The sequence below is a fragment of the Protomyctophum bolini genome (assembly GCF_963924005.1).
Source record: "Protomyctophum bolini genome assembly, chromosome: 4".
NCBI classification, from domain to species: Eukaryota; Metazoa; Chordata; class Actinopteri; order Myctophiformes; family Myctophidae; genus Protomyctophum; species Protomyctophum bolini.
This window is the reverse complement of record NC_137865.1, coordinates 37,195,598-37,212,868: the sequence shown is the minus strand read 5'-3', so window position 1 is coordinate 37,212,868 and position 17,271 is coordinate 37,195,598. Positions and strand designations below refer to the sequence as shown.

General features: G+C 43.4%; 1 protein-coding gene across 7 annotated transcripts in view; it reads left to right on the top strand.

The window, feature by feature from the left end:
• The window catches only part of smpd3 (sphingomyelin phosphodiesterase 3), a 63,394-nt gene that overhangs the window by 28,862 nt on the left and 17,261 nt on the right, over positions 1-17,271 (top strand). The window contains exons 2-5 of one of the 7 annotated variants that reach the window (XM_080760690.1): positions 6,404-7,113; positions 10,612-10,854; positions 11,197-11,912; positions 12,021-12,679. In XM_080760690.1, the coding sequence (XP_080616816.1) occupies positions 6,812-7,113; positions 10,612-10,854; positions 11,197-11,912; positions 12,021-12,679 (1,920 nt within the window). In that variant the 5' untranslated portion in view covers positions 6,404-6,811. Of the gene's footprint in view, positions 1-6,403; positions 7,114-8,369; positions 8,438-10,611; positions 10,855-11,196; positions 12,680-17,271 lie in introns of those variants that run through there. The other 6 variants (XM_080760689.1, XM_080760688.1, XM_080760685.1 and 3 more) reach the window with 6 other exon arrangements.

Sequence of the window (17,271 nt, the reverse complement as noted above, 5' to 3'; positions counted from 1 at the left end):
CAGCTCAGTTCAAATTAAAGTATTTCTTTTCACCAACCAATTGACAAGAGGAGTGGGCAGTAAAGTCGAGGTACAGGCAAAAGCCAAACACTCAGAACGAGGAAAACAAGGAGGGCACAGGAAAACTAAACTGTGAAACCTATTCACCTTTTTCCTAGGCTGTGTGTGTTCCACTTCCTGCCGATTTCATTGGATATCATTGGTCATCTGACCAGTTTCATTGGATCAAATCGACAGGAAGTGGAACACACACAGCCTAGGAAACAGGTGAATAGGGCCTCATTCGGGTTGTGTCATCAAACCACGTGGCTCCCATTGGAAACGCATTGCGAGCCGTGCGACACACAGAAGACACAGGAGTCAGGACACAAGTGTCTCTTGCATGTGTCTTAGGTGTGAATGAGGCCTAGGGGATCTAAATACAAGGCAACAGGAGTCAAGAAGAAAATACTAACATAAACCCACACAGTGACATATAAAGCAACAAACCATCAGAGAACTGAAAACACAAAGGACTAACTGGACACAGGTGAAAACACTGGCAAATCACAGGACTGTTCAGACAAGACGGGTAACAGTGGAAACCAAGAGGGGGGTCCAGCAACATACAGCAAATACAGAACAATACAACAAGTACATTCATACATACGGGGCGGCGGTGGCTCAGGGGTAGAGTGCCTGGATGGGAACCGCAAGGTTGCCAGTTCGAACCCGGGCTCCCCCAGAGTTACTGTCGAAGTGTCCTTGAGCAAGACACTGAACCCCTAATTGCTCCCGATGTGCTAGTTGGTGCCTTGCATGGTTTCCGCTGCCATCGGTGTGTGAATGGGTGAATGTAATGCACAATCTATGTAAAGCGCCTTGGATAAAGGCGCTATATAAATGCACCATTTATACATACATAATCGAGGACAAAACAAACAACAAAGCTCTCCTAAAACTAGCCGCTCCCACCCCACCTAATCACCCGCAACATTGTATCAATAAATCAATATAGTCATGTAATGATACAAGTATGTAAAGATGATGAACAACAGGCCGAGCATGTGAATGCGATATCCTGCATTAACAACATTGTTGATAAATACACAAAGTACAAACATGCACGTGCACCTTAGTCGTTGTGAAGCTGCCCGAACGGCCAAGGCTCCAAGAACAGTCACAACATGTAGGTTAAGGGTTTTTATTCCCCTCAAACTCCTACACCAACCTCCAGACAGTTTTCTTCAGTGCAAAGAACACATATCAAAAGTTCAAAATGACACACTGGCCAGAAATAGACCAATGAAATAAATAGGATGAGAACTCTCTTCAGGTTAAACCTTGGTTACACAAGGCCCTGTAGCTCTCCCTCAGGACTGTTACCCGTGTTAAAGCCCACAACCAACTGACAAGTCTGTCCCTGCAGCCTCCCTTAAATAGGAGTGGATCCTACCACAGGACAGAATCAATTAACAACATTTCTTCTCAATAACTACTTCCATAAATAATCAATTGTATAAAAGTAACCTAAACATACTAAAGATGTGTTACAGTTAAACAAATATAAATAAGCATGAAAACTCAATGACCATTACTCAAAGCATAAGACGAACACCGGCCCCTCCCCTGCACAGCACTTGGCCCCTTCCTAATCAAGGGAAATGCCACCAGCAGTGCAGGAGAGACAATTAGCAAACCATCAGCCCTTTCATGTTATAGAGAGCAGTTTTGTGTATATATAGGCTATATATACTGTAGGGCACGGGTTGCCCCATGACACTGTACATCTTTGAGAAAAAGAAAAAAAGTTTTAAAGTTCTAACTGAAGCCAGAATAAATTATCCACTTTATTTTTCTGGATAATAAATATTAATTGACATTTGGTTTCACATGATGATTGTCACATATGGTTCTACAAAGTAAACAAAGAAGAAACAAGTTATCTTTCCAGATAAACACCATTGTCATAATTTATCTCAGACTGGTGAACAGTGAACACGTACAGTGTAAGATTTGCCAGTGAGCTAAGAAATTATTCTTAGCTGTAGGCTAGAAGAAATAACGGCACTGTTTGAGAGACAAGCCAGCCAATTGGACATCTCTCTCTCTCTCTCTCTCTCTCTCTCTCTCTCTCTCTCTCTCTCTCCCTCTCTCTCTCCCCCTCTCTCCCCAGCCTTATCAGTAACACCAGGAGTGTGTTCAGCAGAATGGTTGCACATTATTGGCAGAGCCAGCACAGGCTCCAGATAATTTGTGACACCGGTTCAATAGCACTGACTACACCGTGTGGCCATTTCCCCTCGCTGCATGAGGTCTCCCTGTTCATCAACCCAGCGGGAGACCAAACACCAGATAGCTTCTGACAGTAGAGTGCGCAGACTGCGCACGTGCGCTGTGCACGCGTGCCTGCAGCGCTGCGCATACATGCATGTGGCCGTGCGCGCATCATGCATGTGTTTTCTGGCAGTGGTGGTGGAAAGTAACTAAGTAGGTCCACATTTACTTAAGTACTGTACTTAAGTACAATTTGTACTTGGCTTGATTATTTAAATTATTAACACTTCTACTCCACTACATCTCGGATCCAAATATTGTACTTTTACTCCATTACTATATATTTGAAAACTTTAGATACTAGTTATTTTGAAGATTTTTATTATAATTACAGATTATTACTGCAGAACATACAGTACACACAATTCGACCCATTGTTGTGAGATTGTAGATCTGCTTTTTCAAAAGATTTGAAAACTTGAAAACTTGACATTCTGCATAATCAAGTACTTTTACTCGATTACATTTTGAATTCCGGACTTTTACTCAGCAGAGTATTTCTATATATTGCAGTATTGATAGTTTTAATTAAATTAAGTAAAACAAAAGGAGTTATTTTTCCACCACTGCTGTGCGAGTGTGCCTGCATCTGTGCATGCATGCGTTTTCTGTGCCTGTATGTTGCAACAGCCGTGTGTGTGTGTGTGTGTGTGTGTGTGTGTGTGTGTGTGTGTGTGTGTGTGTGTGTGTGTGTGGGGAGAGAGAGAGCGGAGAGAGAGACAGAGAGAGGGGGTGGGGGTGAGGCTAGTGCTCTCATTCAGTCATTGTTCTGTGTATTGTTTAGTTGTCGATGTGAAATGTCTCTGTCTGGCTCTAACTCACTTTCTAATTTCCTAAATGGATGCCCAATGAAACAGTCGTTTAACCCATTACCATCACACATCCAGACATATTAAGCATATTAAATATGAACAAAAGTTATTATTATTATCCTCCTGACTCCAGTGAAGCAAACAATCTGCTCATACAGCAAGTTGACATGCCTGCCGTCAGGATGGCAGATATATATATCAGAGACAAGTACGTCAGGATGTGAACAAGTCTGTCAGTCAACCGGTCAGTCAGTCGAAAGACCTTGTCGGACGGTCAGACCAGCCACACATGCATTCATAAACTCATCAATTCAGCCAAATCCAACTTGTGAATTCAGGAAGCCGTACACGTACACTATCCAGGGACACCTATACCTTACTGTACACCTTACAGTAATGTCTGCGGGACAGCGTTGTTGTTCTTCTTCATAGGAAAAGCTGAAGCGGCTTTACTTGTGAAAGTTACATTAGCAGAACAACAACACAACCTTTTAGCTCAGCCAATAACACAGATACTGTATCACACAGATATCACCACAGAGATATGACAATCCTTTTACATGAGAACAAACTTATCATGTACCGCAGCGCTTAAGCCCTATTTAAAACTTTCGAAGTGTCGTTTTTACAGATGTTTAAAAACATTATTATAGAGGTGATAGTGCATGCACATCCACTCTAGCCCAGGTGCTCCATTCATGGCCTACTTGTGCACAAGCAGAGCGCGCAAGTACTGCTACTAACTAATCTCTGTTACAACTGCTGTTCTAAATCCTTTAGACCCGTTATTGATTTTATACCAACCTTAGTTATGTCACCATCAACAGCCAATAAGGGACGGTTCTTACTGTATATTATTTATTTTGTTTTACTGAGAATAAGGTTATAAATAAGTTTAGGGTTAGGCATAGTTTTACTGGGGTTAAGTTTAGGTATAGGGTTAGGTTTAGGCATAGTTTTACTGAGGTTAAGGTTAAGAATAAGGTTAGGTTTAAGCATCATTTACCTAGGTTACTTTAGGAATACCAGGCCGCGCAGTTCCACCGGGTGTACGCCTGGGGTGAGTTGGTAAAGGGGCGACTCGTCTGGTATTTGTATGGCCTACTTGTGTGCAAGGTGCAAGTTGACGCGACAGAGTGCATTTCTAACTGCTGCAAAGTGGGGTCAGAATTTAGTAAAATAGAGAGAAAATAGAGATTCAAACTTAGCGTTCTCTGTACACAATCAGGCGGCATTGACTGCAGCACTGAACATGTGTTGAAAACTTCCTACGTATGGGACACACTAGCCTTGGAAACCCAGGGACACACTAATTGACAGGTGTGATTAAGTACCCCACACCGGCCTCAACACACAAAGGAATCAGCGCTGTTTGGTTGGTTCATGCTTGGACCGTGGTCCATGCGGGCCCCGCTAGGGAGGGCTCCTACTGAGATGTCATTGCAAAGGTGTGTTGCTCTAAGCAGAAACTATTGAAACTATTGCGTTTGACACAGGAGTAAGGTTTGTTGGGTGTCGGAGGCCCCCTAGTGATGGGGGCCCCATGCAGGCGACTGCCTGGTTGGCCTGCTGGGAATGAGTACCTCTTTGCCTTTTTTACCAATATGTGATAACGTCTATCTGTGTGTCTGACTTTCCCCCGCATTTTGAGAACCCGCCTTACTGATCCGCTTCAAACTTGGCAAGTGTATCGCAGAGGACCTGTGTCCGAGAACCTAAGTCCACTGAGTGGGTGGCGCCCCTCAGGGCTGTGTTCTCAGCCCTCCTCTTTGCACTTTATACCAATGACTTTATTTCACATTCTCAATTTGTTTCGTTCTTTAAATATGCAGACGACACAACTGTCGTTGACTATATTGAAAATGGTGACGAATCAGCCTACAGGGCCGAGGTGACAGCCCTCGTAGATTGGTACACTTCGAATAACCCGATTCTAAACCTGGCCTGCAAGACCAAAGAAATTATCGTTAATTTCAGGAAAAGCGAGGTTATGCCCCCGTCCCTGGTTATTGGTGACCTGTTGAAAGGGTCGATAGCTTTAAATTCCCTTGGCACCACTATTTGCTGCTCCCTGAAATGGGAAGTTAATACTAGTAACATCCTGAGTAAAGCCCACCAGAGGCTTCACTTCCTACGTCTCTTAAAGAAGTGTGGTGTGACTGGGGAGACGTTGGTTCACTTCTACAGAGCCACTGTGGAGAGTGTCCTCGTCTTCTCAGTCACAGTGTGGTATGGAAACACAACAGTCTTAGAGAGGAAACAGCTGGAAAGGGTGGTACGCCAAATCATTGGCCTCGACCTCCCATCTGTCTCCTCTATCTATTCCACTCGCACAAAGCGTAGGATGCAGAAGGTGATTGCCGACCCCTCCCACCCTGCCAGCTTTGCACCCCTGCTCTCAGGTATAACACTTCGGTCTCTAAAGTGCAATACCTCCCGCTTTAAGAACAGCACTTATCCCAAGGCTGTTCGCCTCCTGAATGCTGACCCTCTTTTCACTCGCACTTTACAGTGTGAAGCTGCTTTGTAAGAACGATGAACTGCGAGGAATTGCTATTTATTTACCATAAACTGTAACGTCGCATTCTTCTTATTTAATGGTCTCTCTCATGAATTGTAACGTTTTGCATTCTTCTTATTTATTGGTCTCTCTCATGTATGTTTGTATCTTTTGTATCTTTTTCTACTGTCTGAATATGTGATGTGAATATGTGTCTGCCCCCTGCACCATGTGTGTACTTAAGCCTTACTGTGTTGCCCCCTCGGGCTATGACCTGACGAAGATATAACTTACACATCAAAACGTTGTCACTTTTAACCTGCACTTTTTTCGCTGGCTACACTCTCGCTTTTATAGCACCACATTGACTTATTAGATAGATTTTGAAAACATGACCAATGACAAAAAACTCCCATATCTGCTGGGCGAAGTACAACAATGTGCAAACACAGCAGCAAGATTCGTGAGTTGCTGTGATAGGAGAAGGATATCAAATGGAACACAACCACCCTAAAGACTAATCATTGTGTACAGTATATTCCTGCACTATACCTGCATCGAGTGATCTTGGTACATAGAAGTTGATCTATTGAAGATTCTGACCTTCAAATGTACATATTTTTTGTTTTGATTGTATTGCTATATTGTTGTATTGTTCTTTCTGCTTTGGCAATGTAAACGTATGTTTTCTCATGCCAATAAAGCCCTTTGAATTGAAATTGAATTGAATTGACTTATGTAAAACATAACACACATTTTTCTTCCTGTTTCCTAGCCATCCTGTGTTGATGTCAGAGCGGTTCTGATCTCAGATACGTCTTCAGGAAGAAACATCCTCGCCATGGAAACCCCTAACCAAGAGACTGTAGTACCCCACTCCTACTATAGACGACAAAGCTGCTAACGGGGAAGCAGAGACCAAAGAGAAGAGAAGAGGATTGGCAGCAAAGGGTGGGGAAAAACCACCTAAATCATGTAGTATACCTTACTCAGAGTCGGGGGGAGGGTCTAAATTTGAGTTTTAGTTTAGTTTATTTATTTTCTGTTTCTACCATGTTGAAGCGGCCCCAACGTTATTATTATTATTATATAGAGGAAGAGACAGATAGATAGACAGACTATAGACAGTGTGTGTGGTAAGGAGAAAGCTAGAGAGACAAAGACAGACAGACAGACAGACAGAATGGTCCTCCACACGTCCCCCTACCCCAGTGCCTGTCTGAACTTCCTGGACGGGCTGTCCTGGATCCTGGTGTTCCCGTGCTACTGGCTGCTGGACCGCATGCTGGGCTCGTGCGTGGCCACCTCACTGGAGAAGCGGCGGCGTTCGCAGGAGCCCTGCTCCTTCGTGGCGCTCTACGTCCTGATCTCTGCTCCTCTCCACCTGCTCCTCTTCCTGCTCGCCCTGCCCGTCGCCCTGCTGGGGTTCCTCCTCTGGGCTCCCATCCAGGCCATCCGGCAGCCCTACGTCTATACTTACCATAGGTGAGTTCCAGATTGAAATGCGATACTAGATGGGCCTCACTATGGCTAGGTGGGCTGCGCGTGCGTGCGTGGTGGCTACTCGCTCAAATCGGCTATTTATTTATTTGCCGTATTTCGGTTATATTTTTCGGGTTATATTGCCCCCAGAGTGATAGCCAGGCAGTTCTTATTTTTACCGGCTTTAGTTAACAAGACAGACAGACCCGCTTGATTGCTTCAAATACCTACTCACACTCACATGCACGACTGTCGGAGGAGTGGCGAAAATGCAGACTCAAGTGTCACATTAAGTAAGAAATCTCTCTCTCTCTCTCGTTACGTAGTCGTGGCGTTTACTGTTTACCGTCCCCGACACACACACACGTATGTCTTCAAGCTGCAGAAATAAATAGCCTTTGTTTGAAACTAAAGCATCAACGTGGAAATCACAAAACAAGCTTCCAATCCATTCCAAATACCTTGTTGCTGAGGCGTCGGAACTTCGGAAGATTTAGAAAAGCATAATCCACAGTATTGGCACCGTGTCCGTAAGTAATAAACAAGACTCGGAATACTAGGAACAAAGGTACTAGATACTTGGAACAAGAGGAGCAAAACTAGGAAATACACTAAACACTCGTGACTTACAATTAATGAGGCTGGGGCATATAAATAGACAAAGACTGACTAGACACAGGTGAAAAACTAACAAATCAACACAGGGATTGGCTGAGAGACAAACAAGACACGGGTGGAGAAAACTAATAATCACAGGTGGCGAGCCAACACAGGTAACAGAAGCAACAGAGGAAACCAAGGGACCAAAAATACTACAAAACAAAAGCACAACAGAAAACGTCACGGATCGTGACACCTAGTCTATTTTTAGTTTATCAGATAGAAAGAAAGACATTATGAAACTTATGGTTCAGCTCTCTATATGCGCCCACCCAGGCCCACCCCTAGCTGCGCGCCTGTGTGTGTTGATCAATCAATCAATCAATCAATCTCAGCAGCCACGTCTAGCCCCTCCAATGCATGGCTTTTGAAGATTACGTCATATGGCAGCCAAGAAGACGCCTCATTAGATAGCTAAAATCTAAAGTCTATGGGCTTGTTTAGAGCACTTATGACGTGAATCGCTTGGCAGTCAAATCTATGGACGTTATGTTTGTTTAGGCCAGGGCACTAAATAACAATGTAAGACGTCATGTGGCCGATATAAATACATCTTGTAACAAATTTTGTTTCATACAAGAATCAAGCCAGGACGGAAAAGAAAGAAAAAAAGAAGAGGGGTAGGGACTGTGGGAGCAATGGGGAAAAGAAAGAATCGAAAACACAGGTATCAACACTGTAGTTATAGTGATAGTCTATTGCAATTGATAATTATAGGCGTAGTTAGTTTGCTTTTGCTTTGCTAGTTGGCTAGCAGCTAATGTTAGTATAGCCAGGCTGTCTTTCATAATAAAGGGAATAGTTCTCTATATCTGTGATACCCAACCTTTTCTGGATCAGGACCTACTGTTTTAAGGTTTTAAATAACAAATACTATGACTGATTATATATTTTTGGCATGCCTCCAACGTCATATGGCAGCCAAGTCTATGGACTTTGAATGTTTACACTTTAAACAAACATTACCTCACTTCACATAAGTGTGAACACATTATTTGGGACCCCGCTTGCAATATGCTCACAGCCCACCAGTGGGCCCCAGTTCATAGGTTGGGAACCACTAATAGGACCTTGTGGGCAACCAAATGTCAAATTGGCTATTTCCAAAATGTAAAAAAAGAGAATTAAAATAAATAAATATGGACTTTAGTATTAATGATTTGAGTTTTAAATGGGTGGTCCCATGTGGACAACCCAATCTTATGCCTATATTGTATATGGGCATATCAGGTTTGTTAAGGTGAGACACCCCAGGTGAAATCATGATTTTTCATTTTTTTTTTTTTTTGCTATTTTGCTTCCTAAACATGTTTTCTTTCAAACTAAAGCAAAATACACATTAAAAATACAGATTTAGATGTTTAGTTGGATAGTTTATTTTAGCCAATGACAGCTCGTTTTTCGGGGTGAAAAGCCACCATCTCTATTTTCATGATTGGTTGTTGGTACAAAGGAAGTGACCATATTTGGATCAGACCACAGTCAGCTTGAGGTCCAGACCTTTCCAATGATATATGCCATTATATGTTGTTGCCAAGGTTTGGATGAGATATTTTGTCTCAAAATAGTGGCTTCAAATAAAACGTTTTGGAATTTTACAATACAAATCTTTAAAGGCCGTTTTCTCAAAATGAGTTTTCCTCATACTTGGGACAAAGAATCTCCACTTCAGTTGAACTCACATACACGAAACTTTCCAGTCTTATTCCTAACTATATTCCGCAGACATTTACACATGGATTTGTTGATATATCATTCACAGCCTGATTTACATCACATTTTATACCAAGAAAATGCAGAAAATTGGGTTTTTTATGCCTGTTGACACTATTTTCTGATTTGTGGAGTGATAATTAGAGATATCAAAAATCCCATGTGTAATTTTCTTTGTCTCTAATGTGTCAACAAAATGAAATGATAATTTTGAACCTGGCTTTATCCGATCTTCAGATTTATCGTCCCGAAATGTATGCAAATTAGCGCATATAATGCCTAATTTGCATATTTAAACATATAATTTCAGAAAACTTGTAATACAAAAAATCTTAGTTTTAATATAAGTAATCAACTGGAGAAGTTTCATTGTGATAGCTATTATTTAACTTTTTTTCCCTATTCACCTGGGGTGTCTCGCCTTAAATGCTTATGTCTGAGTCATAGTGATTATTCTTTTGGGGGTGAAAAAATACCCAATTTAACATTGAGGTGCTCACAATGTTAAAGGAGAATTCCATGCTAGAATGCTTTCTTATCTTTCTTACCTTTCTTCTTTGTAGTTGTTACGTCCCCACCAAAGAGGTCCAGGTGTTTTTTTGTGCAAAAACTCCTTATTGGCTATTTTCTCTACCATAAGCCCTCAATGAATTGCATTGCATTGAATGGGAATTGAATGGGGCTATGGGGTGTTATGCTAGTTCGCTTATTTCCATCGAAAGAAGTAGTAAAGTGTGCCGCTTGGGATATTATTTACATTATGAAGAGAGGATATATACAAAGAAATTATAATTTTGAGCGATGGAAATAAGCGAATTAGCACAACACCCCATAGCCCCATTCAATTCCCATTCGATTCAATGCAATTCATTTAGGTCTTATGGTAGGGGAAACAGCCAATATGGAGCTTTTGCACAAAATAACACCTGGACCTCTTTGGTGGGGACGTAACAACTACAAAGAAAGGTAAGAAAGCCTTTTAGTATGGAATTCTCCTTTATGATGCCCACACTTCCTGTATCCATTGCATAGGAATCCTGCCTAATCGGTGCCTTAGTGGCCTTACGAAGAATAACCACTTTTAGACATGAAAATGTGTTTCTCATTTTGTTGTATCACTTCCCACAGACCAGACAAGCACCAGGCAGAGCAAGGCCTTGGGGGCTCAGGGGTCGGGGAGTGGAGGCCCCAGGGCAGGAGCTTCTGCTTTTGCACTGCCAACGTGTGCCTGTTGCCCGACGCCCTGGCGAGGTTCAACAACCTCTCAGACACCCAGCGGAGGGCGCGCGAGGTGGGGAAGAGGATCCGCAACGGTGCCAGCCGGCCGCAAATTAAGATCTATATTGACTCTCCTACCAACACCTCTATAAGGTACGAGAACTTACTCTCAGGCCACTTTAGTCTTTTTTTAGCATGTATATTAAATGTGGAGGTTACACTTGTAGCAAATCTACTTATCTTTGCCTGATCTTTAGAAGGTAATTTATTAATGTGTCAGCAATAGAGTATGTCCGTCTTTCTTTTTCTCTCTCTCTCTCTTTCTTTCTTTCTTTCTTCATACCTTTAATCCTTTCCACCTTGATTTTGTATTTTATCGCTTCTTCCGTCATTTTTTTACTTGTTTCCTTCCTCTGTTCTTTCTTTTTCTTTCTTTCCTTCCTTCCTTCTTTCCTTCTTTCTTTCTTTCTTCCTTCCGTCCCCTTCATTCATCAGTGCGGCATCCTTCAGCAGTCTCGTCACAGGTTTCCGGCGTACCTCCTCTCTGGATCAACGGCCTGAACACATGAGCATGACCAACGGCCCCGCCGACTACACCGAGACCGAGCCCCTCGCCGCCGAGTGCCCCATCCACCCCGACGGTGCCCCCGACTGCCCTCTGCACAACACCGCTGGAGACCAGGGCTTCTCCGCGGAATGCGCCCTGCACCAGGACGGAGCTGGCGACAACGTAGCGGACTGCCCCCTCCACTGCGAAGGGGATCACAAAATCTCAGACTCCCCTGTTCATATCGCGGGAGAGCTCCCAGACTGCCCCATGCATCAGTCAGGGGAGCAGAGAAGCCCAGGTCACAATGATCCATGCTGCCCCATGCATCAGTCAGGGGCACAGAGCAGCCCAGGTCACCACAATCCATGCGCCATGCATCAGTCAGGGGAGCAGAGCAGCCCAGGTCACCACAATCCATGCGCCATGCATCAGTCAGGGGAGCAGAGCAGCCCAGGTCACTGTAATGATCCATGCGCCATGCATCAGTCAGGGGCACAGAATAGCCCAGGTCACAATGATCCATGCGCCATGCATCAGTCAGGGGCACAGAATAGCCCAGGTCACAATGATCCATGCGCCATGCATCAGTCAGGGGCACAGAATAGCCCAGGTCACAATGATCCATGCGCCATGCATCAGTCAGGGGCACAGAATAGCCCAGGTCACTGCAATGATCCATGCGCCATGCATCAGTCAGGGGCACAGAATAGCCCAGGTCACTGCAATGATCCATGCGCCATGCATCAGTCAGGGGCACAGAATAGCCCAGGTCACAATGATCCATGCCCCATGCATCAGTCAGGGGAGCAGAGCAGCCCAGGTCACCACGATCCATGCCCAATGCACGAGGAAGAAGCCCATGCAAATCCCTCCCATCACGACTGCCCCCTTCACACATCGGGAGTTCAGATCAGCATCAGCGCTCCGGAACCTGACCCCCGGGAGGACGAGGCCGAGATGGGGAACCACCGGGACGTGACCGCCTCTCGCGACTCCCTGAACCGAGGGGACGGAGTGAGGGACCTGGCGGGCGGAGGAGGAGGAATGTACTCCAACAACACTCTGTCCCACGTGCCTCGCATGTCCGTCTACAAGCGTCCGTCTGGACGCAAGCGCCGCCACGGCGACGACGGCTTCGATCACGACATCTCGGCCTTCTTTCCCGCCAACCTGGACTTCCTGGCGCTGCAGGAAGTGTTCGACCACGCGTCAACGTCGCGCCTGCGGCGGCAGCTGCACCGCTACTTCCCCTACGTGCTGAGCGACGTGGGGCGCTACGGGTGGAAAGGGTGCTGCTCCAGGTTCAAGTTCCTCAACAGTGGCCTGCTGTTGGCCAGTCGGTATCCCATCCTGGATGTGCGGTACGAGTGCTACCCCAACGGGAGAGCGGAGGACGCGCTGGCTGCCAAGGGAGCGCTGTTTGCCAAGGTGAGATGTGACACATCACACTTCTGCCTCCTTATGACATTATGCACATTACTCACATGTGGCCCGATTGCTTCCAGAAAAGTAGCTAGATTTCTGATATTATATTGTGAGACATGACCTAGGGGTGTAACGATACATTTTAACAGTGATATAAGTAACACGATACATGGTTTACGATACGATACATGGACGATATTGGTTCATTATGGCGATACGATAGGATTCAATGATTTGAAATCGATACAGTAACTATTTAAAATACATTGACATTATTTTAAACGAAGTAATTAAACCCCTCTTTTATTTTTTCTTCTAAAAATGTCTAAATACCACGCACAAAAATGTAGTATTAATACAATCGATTATAAGCATAGCAAAACGATTCGATACCGATTATTTGCATTGCAAAACGATACGATACATAGTCAATATTGCCGTTTTCATTTAGATATACGTTACTATACCTACCCCTACTATACACCCCTACCTTCAGCAACTAAAACCAAATCAGACCTGGAAGATAGTGGTTCAGAGAAGCCTCCCTTCTTAGGGATTACATTGTCTGAATTGTTTATTGTCAGGTATGTTTACAGTACATACCTACATTATTTTTTACACAAACTGAAACTGAACTGGAGCTAAATGTTGACCACAGCTAGTTTCTAGTGTCTATTTTTGTTATATGAAATTCACTTATTCTGTGTTTGTCAGATAGACAGTCTGCAGTCCACCTTAATTAAATGATTTTAACCTGATTGAAAATATCCAGAATCGTATTCGCCATTGTATCTGGCAGCACTGGAAAGCATAGAGGATCTTAGAGTTGGCCTTGGCATTCATGTTTGAATGGTATTTTGCCGGTATACACCTGGTGAATTCTTTCTACACTTTCAATTTGAGTCACTCAACAAAATGTTGCATTTTCAACTGAAATTATAGCAGATGGACTCTGAGTAGAATACTAAAATGCAGCAAGAAGTCATTTCCATTCAAAGTTGATTTCCACAATGGCTACAATCAGAGCCGAATAGTTCTGATGATCCTCATGGGGGCTCCCCGCAGCCCCGCCTCCCCGCAGCGGTGGAAAAAAATAAGTTGATGTTTTCACTGGTACTTTGGGTATAGGCTACAGAATTGCCGCGAGGCCGCCGCCGCGGATTTATTTATTTCCCAAATGGTCTAAAAATTAGTTATTTAGCATACTTTTACCAATGAATTAGCCTAATCTTCATGGGGGCTAAAAGGGGCTATTTAATTCTTCATGGGGGCTGTAGCCCCATAGCCCCCACAGAGTCGACGTCGTTGGCTACAATGTGTCATTTAACTTCAGCACAGGATCAGGGTTGATGCAGCAGTTGGTTCTGTTATCGCAATTCCTCTACAAAAAAATAAGAAACTCCACCCACCGGAGGAAAAGAGACGGGAATGTAAGCTGTAATACGGATAATGTGTGTGTGTGTGTGTGTGTGTGTGTGTGTGTGTGTGTGTGTGTGTGTGCGTGCGTGCGTGCATGCGTGTGTGGTGTGCTCCCACATTAGGAGTTTTGACAGTCACTGAGATCATTAATCACCCACCTGGTGAGGCTGGCTCTTGTGACATGCGTGCGTGCGTGTGCATTGTACTTTATAGCTCTGAGCTATAATGTCAATAATGTGCTTGTCTGTATGTGTGTGCGTGCATTTGTGCATGCATGATCAAGTGTGTGAGCGACTGCACCGGAGCCCATCAGATCTGTCCCTCACACACATCAGGGCTGTCCCAGCCCTGAGCCCAGGGTGATTGACGTGATGGATGTAGTCGCCCCTAGAGAGTCCATTTGGTACATTTCATGTCAGTCTGCAGAGCTGTCAAAGGCCCCCTGTTAGCTGTGCGCTCTCTCTCCCCTTCCGGAGTCCGTACAGACTGTCACTCCACTTCACAAGCTGCCCTCACATCCGTGATTTCGCTTGCCCGCCTCTCTGGGGTCACTCCAGGTCGCTTCAGAGACAACTTGGCGAGCCGCCAGCTTGGCAGAGATGCGTCTCGTTGCAAAGCACTGATCCTTTCCATGTAATATAATTCCATATTGCGATATTGGGTGGCGCCACCTCAACTTTATGACCGCATGCCAGATGGCAGAGGATGTGTTGCCACTGAGGCTTTTAGCCTAATTTATGCTTCAACTGACATTTGTTTGAGAATACGTCGTTTTTGTCGTGTGATGATGTCGCTAGACAGGAATTAGGCTTTATAATCTCAAGATTGCTTTAATGTCACATGATTTAAGTATTACATCAATGCCCGCCTCTGTCCTATAGAGCTATTGTTGTACCTGCTGCTCTGGACTCCCTTCCTCTAGACGTTTTGGCAGCCTTCCAAGACTGCGCTCTTAGTTGTGAGCAGTTGCTTTCCCTCATTCCCTCATTCTCTAGCTTCCCAGCTGGCTGGATTCATCAGGTAGCCTACTGTTTAACCTATTTAGACCTGAGGCCGATATTAAAAAAAAAGTATTCTAAATCCTAAAAGTTTTGAAAAACCTATGTTTCTATATCAGTGGTGCTCAACCTCAAAAACCTATAGTTTGAACCCTCACATGTACTTAAAGCAGAATATTTCCCCCCGCATAATGTTAAGGGTACCCCAACTTTCAGCAGCTGTCTGAAATTGAATCCACGTTATTTATAAAACCAAAATAAAATTAACAACCTGTACAACCTGAGACATTTTGTGTGTCAAATATGTGCAAATATTAGCTTTTGAAGTGGTCATTAAAAGCATTTGACATCAACCTTTTGTCACTTATAATAGAATCACTCCCCTCTGCTGGAGAGATTTAACTGCTTTCCAAAAGTTTGCAGGGTGCTCCCACAGGTAGACTAAAACCAGGCTATGCTAACTTTAAAAAGTGTTAAAACCTACAACTTCGGCCTGGTGGAGACAATAATGCTAAGATGGCCCAGGGGAACAGTAGGCCTGCACGTAACTATTCCAATAAGCTACAGTGACTGTGATGTCCTTCTTGCTGTGTGCCCCTTACAGCGAACATGACGTGACTTTACATTATGCATGGCTGCCCAGAGATGCGATGGTCATATAAGATATCGTCAAACACACCCAGGGAAGTGGGATTGAGACCCGCCATGAACACCCTCGTGTACAGTGTGCATCCATGCATGCATGTCAGCAGTGTTGACGACATCACTCACTCACCAGTCAAATTGTTTCATTCATATTTTTAATAGCATTTTTAATAGAAGTGAGTGCATGGCTTTCTACTAAATGTTTACAACTGAGAGTAGTGGGTGAGGTTCAGGGGGGTCATTGTACTAGGTTAGATAGAGTCTGTTGAAGTGTACATTCTGTTGCAATAGTTACACAAGTTACTACAGTATATAGGGTTAGATCTTCCATTTATTGTAGATCTGAATCTGGGCATATAAGGTCTCCATAGAGAGCATCTCTCTAAAAAATAAATGGCTGGGGCAAGGTAGGTAGGTTAGGGAGAAGAGAGTATGAGAGAAATCTGAAGAGAGAGAGAAAGAGAGAGAGGGAGAGAGAGATTAATTAAAAAATGTTTCCCTGAAGGATGTACCAGTACCAGCTCTCAGTAATTAAACTATCCAGTCCCAACATTTAACCCCTCTTATGATTATTAGGAACTTTTTAATACATTGTGGAAGAAGTGCAATTGCTTGCATGCGTCTGCGCATGGATGATGTGTTCATGTTCGTGTGATAAATGCTTGAGTCCATTACATCACAGATCAAGCTATAAAACAGATTTGATTCTAGTCAGGACAGAATGGAATCAATGTGAGATTGTCCCTAAAAGCTGCCATTACTTTTAAATGACCAAGAGGACCTCTATTCGAATATGAGGTCAACTCAATATTATTGACACACACTGCTTCCCTACAAAAGGGACAAAGCGACTTAAGCCTGTGTCTTCGTCAATACAAAAGCCTTTTCCATCATTGACTCAATGTGTGGAATAAAACATTACAGTCTGTCCTTCCTAGCGATACTAAAGGCTGATTTATACATTGTCGTACAATGGTGGTGTGTAGGGCTGTAACGATTACAAATTTAAGTTGACGATTAATTGTCACACAAAAATAATTGCGATTATTGATTTAATTGTTTTTTGCACTGTACGTTGCAACATTACAATTTGTATTTCTGTATGCCTTTTAGTCTTCGCAATCACAAATTGCACTGGACAGATATGACAAATAATATATATAATTCAAAACATGTATACACAATAGGGGAAATAATTCTATGCTTAAAAATATTTGAAAATATTATGGACATTTTTCAATCAAACGATTGATGATTAGTCTGTTGTGTAAGTTACCTTTCAATTATTCAAAGGCAAAATGTGTCTATACTTTTATTAGAATGTGTTTGTTTTCTATGAAAGCATGGAATCATAGCAAAAATAATAATACTGGATGATAATGATGTATTGGTTAGAGTGAGTAGTTTTACTACAGCTTATAGAATTGAAGTCAAGTCTAAAACTCTTATAGAGTATCAGTATCACTTTCATTCAGAGAGAGTACTACAGACACCTATCCCATAGTGCATAGTGGGGGTTGCATTTCCTTTGTT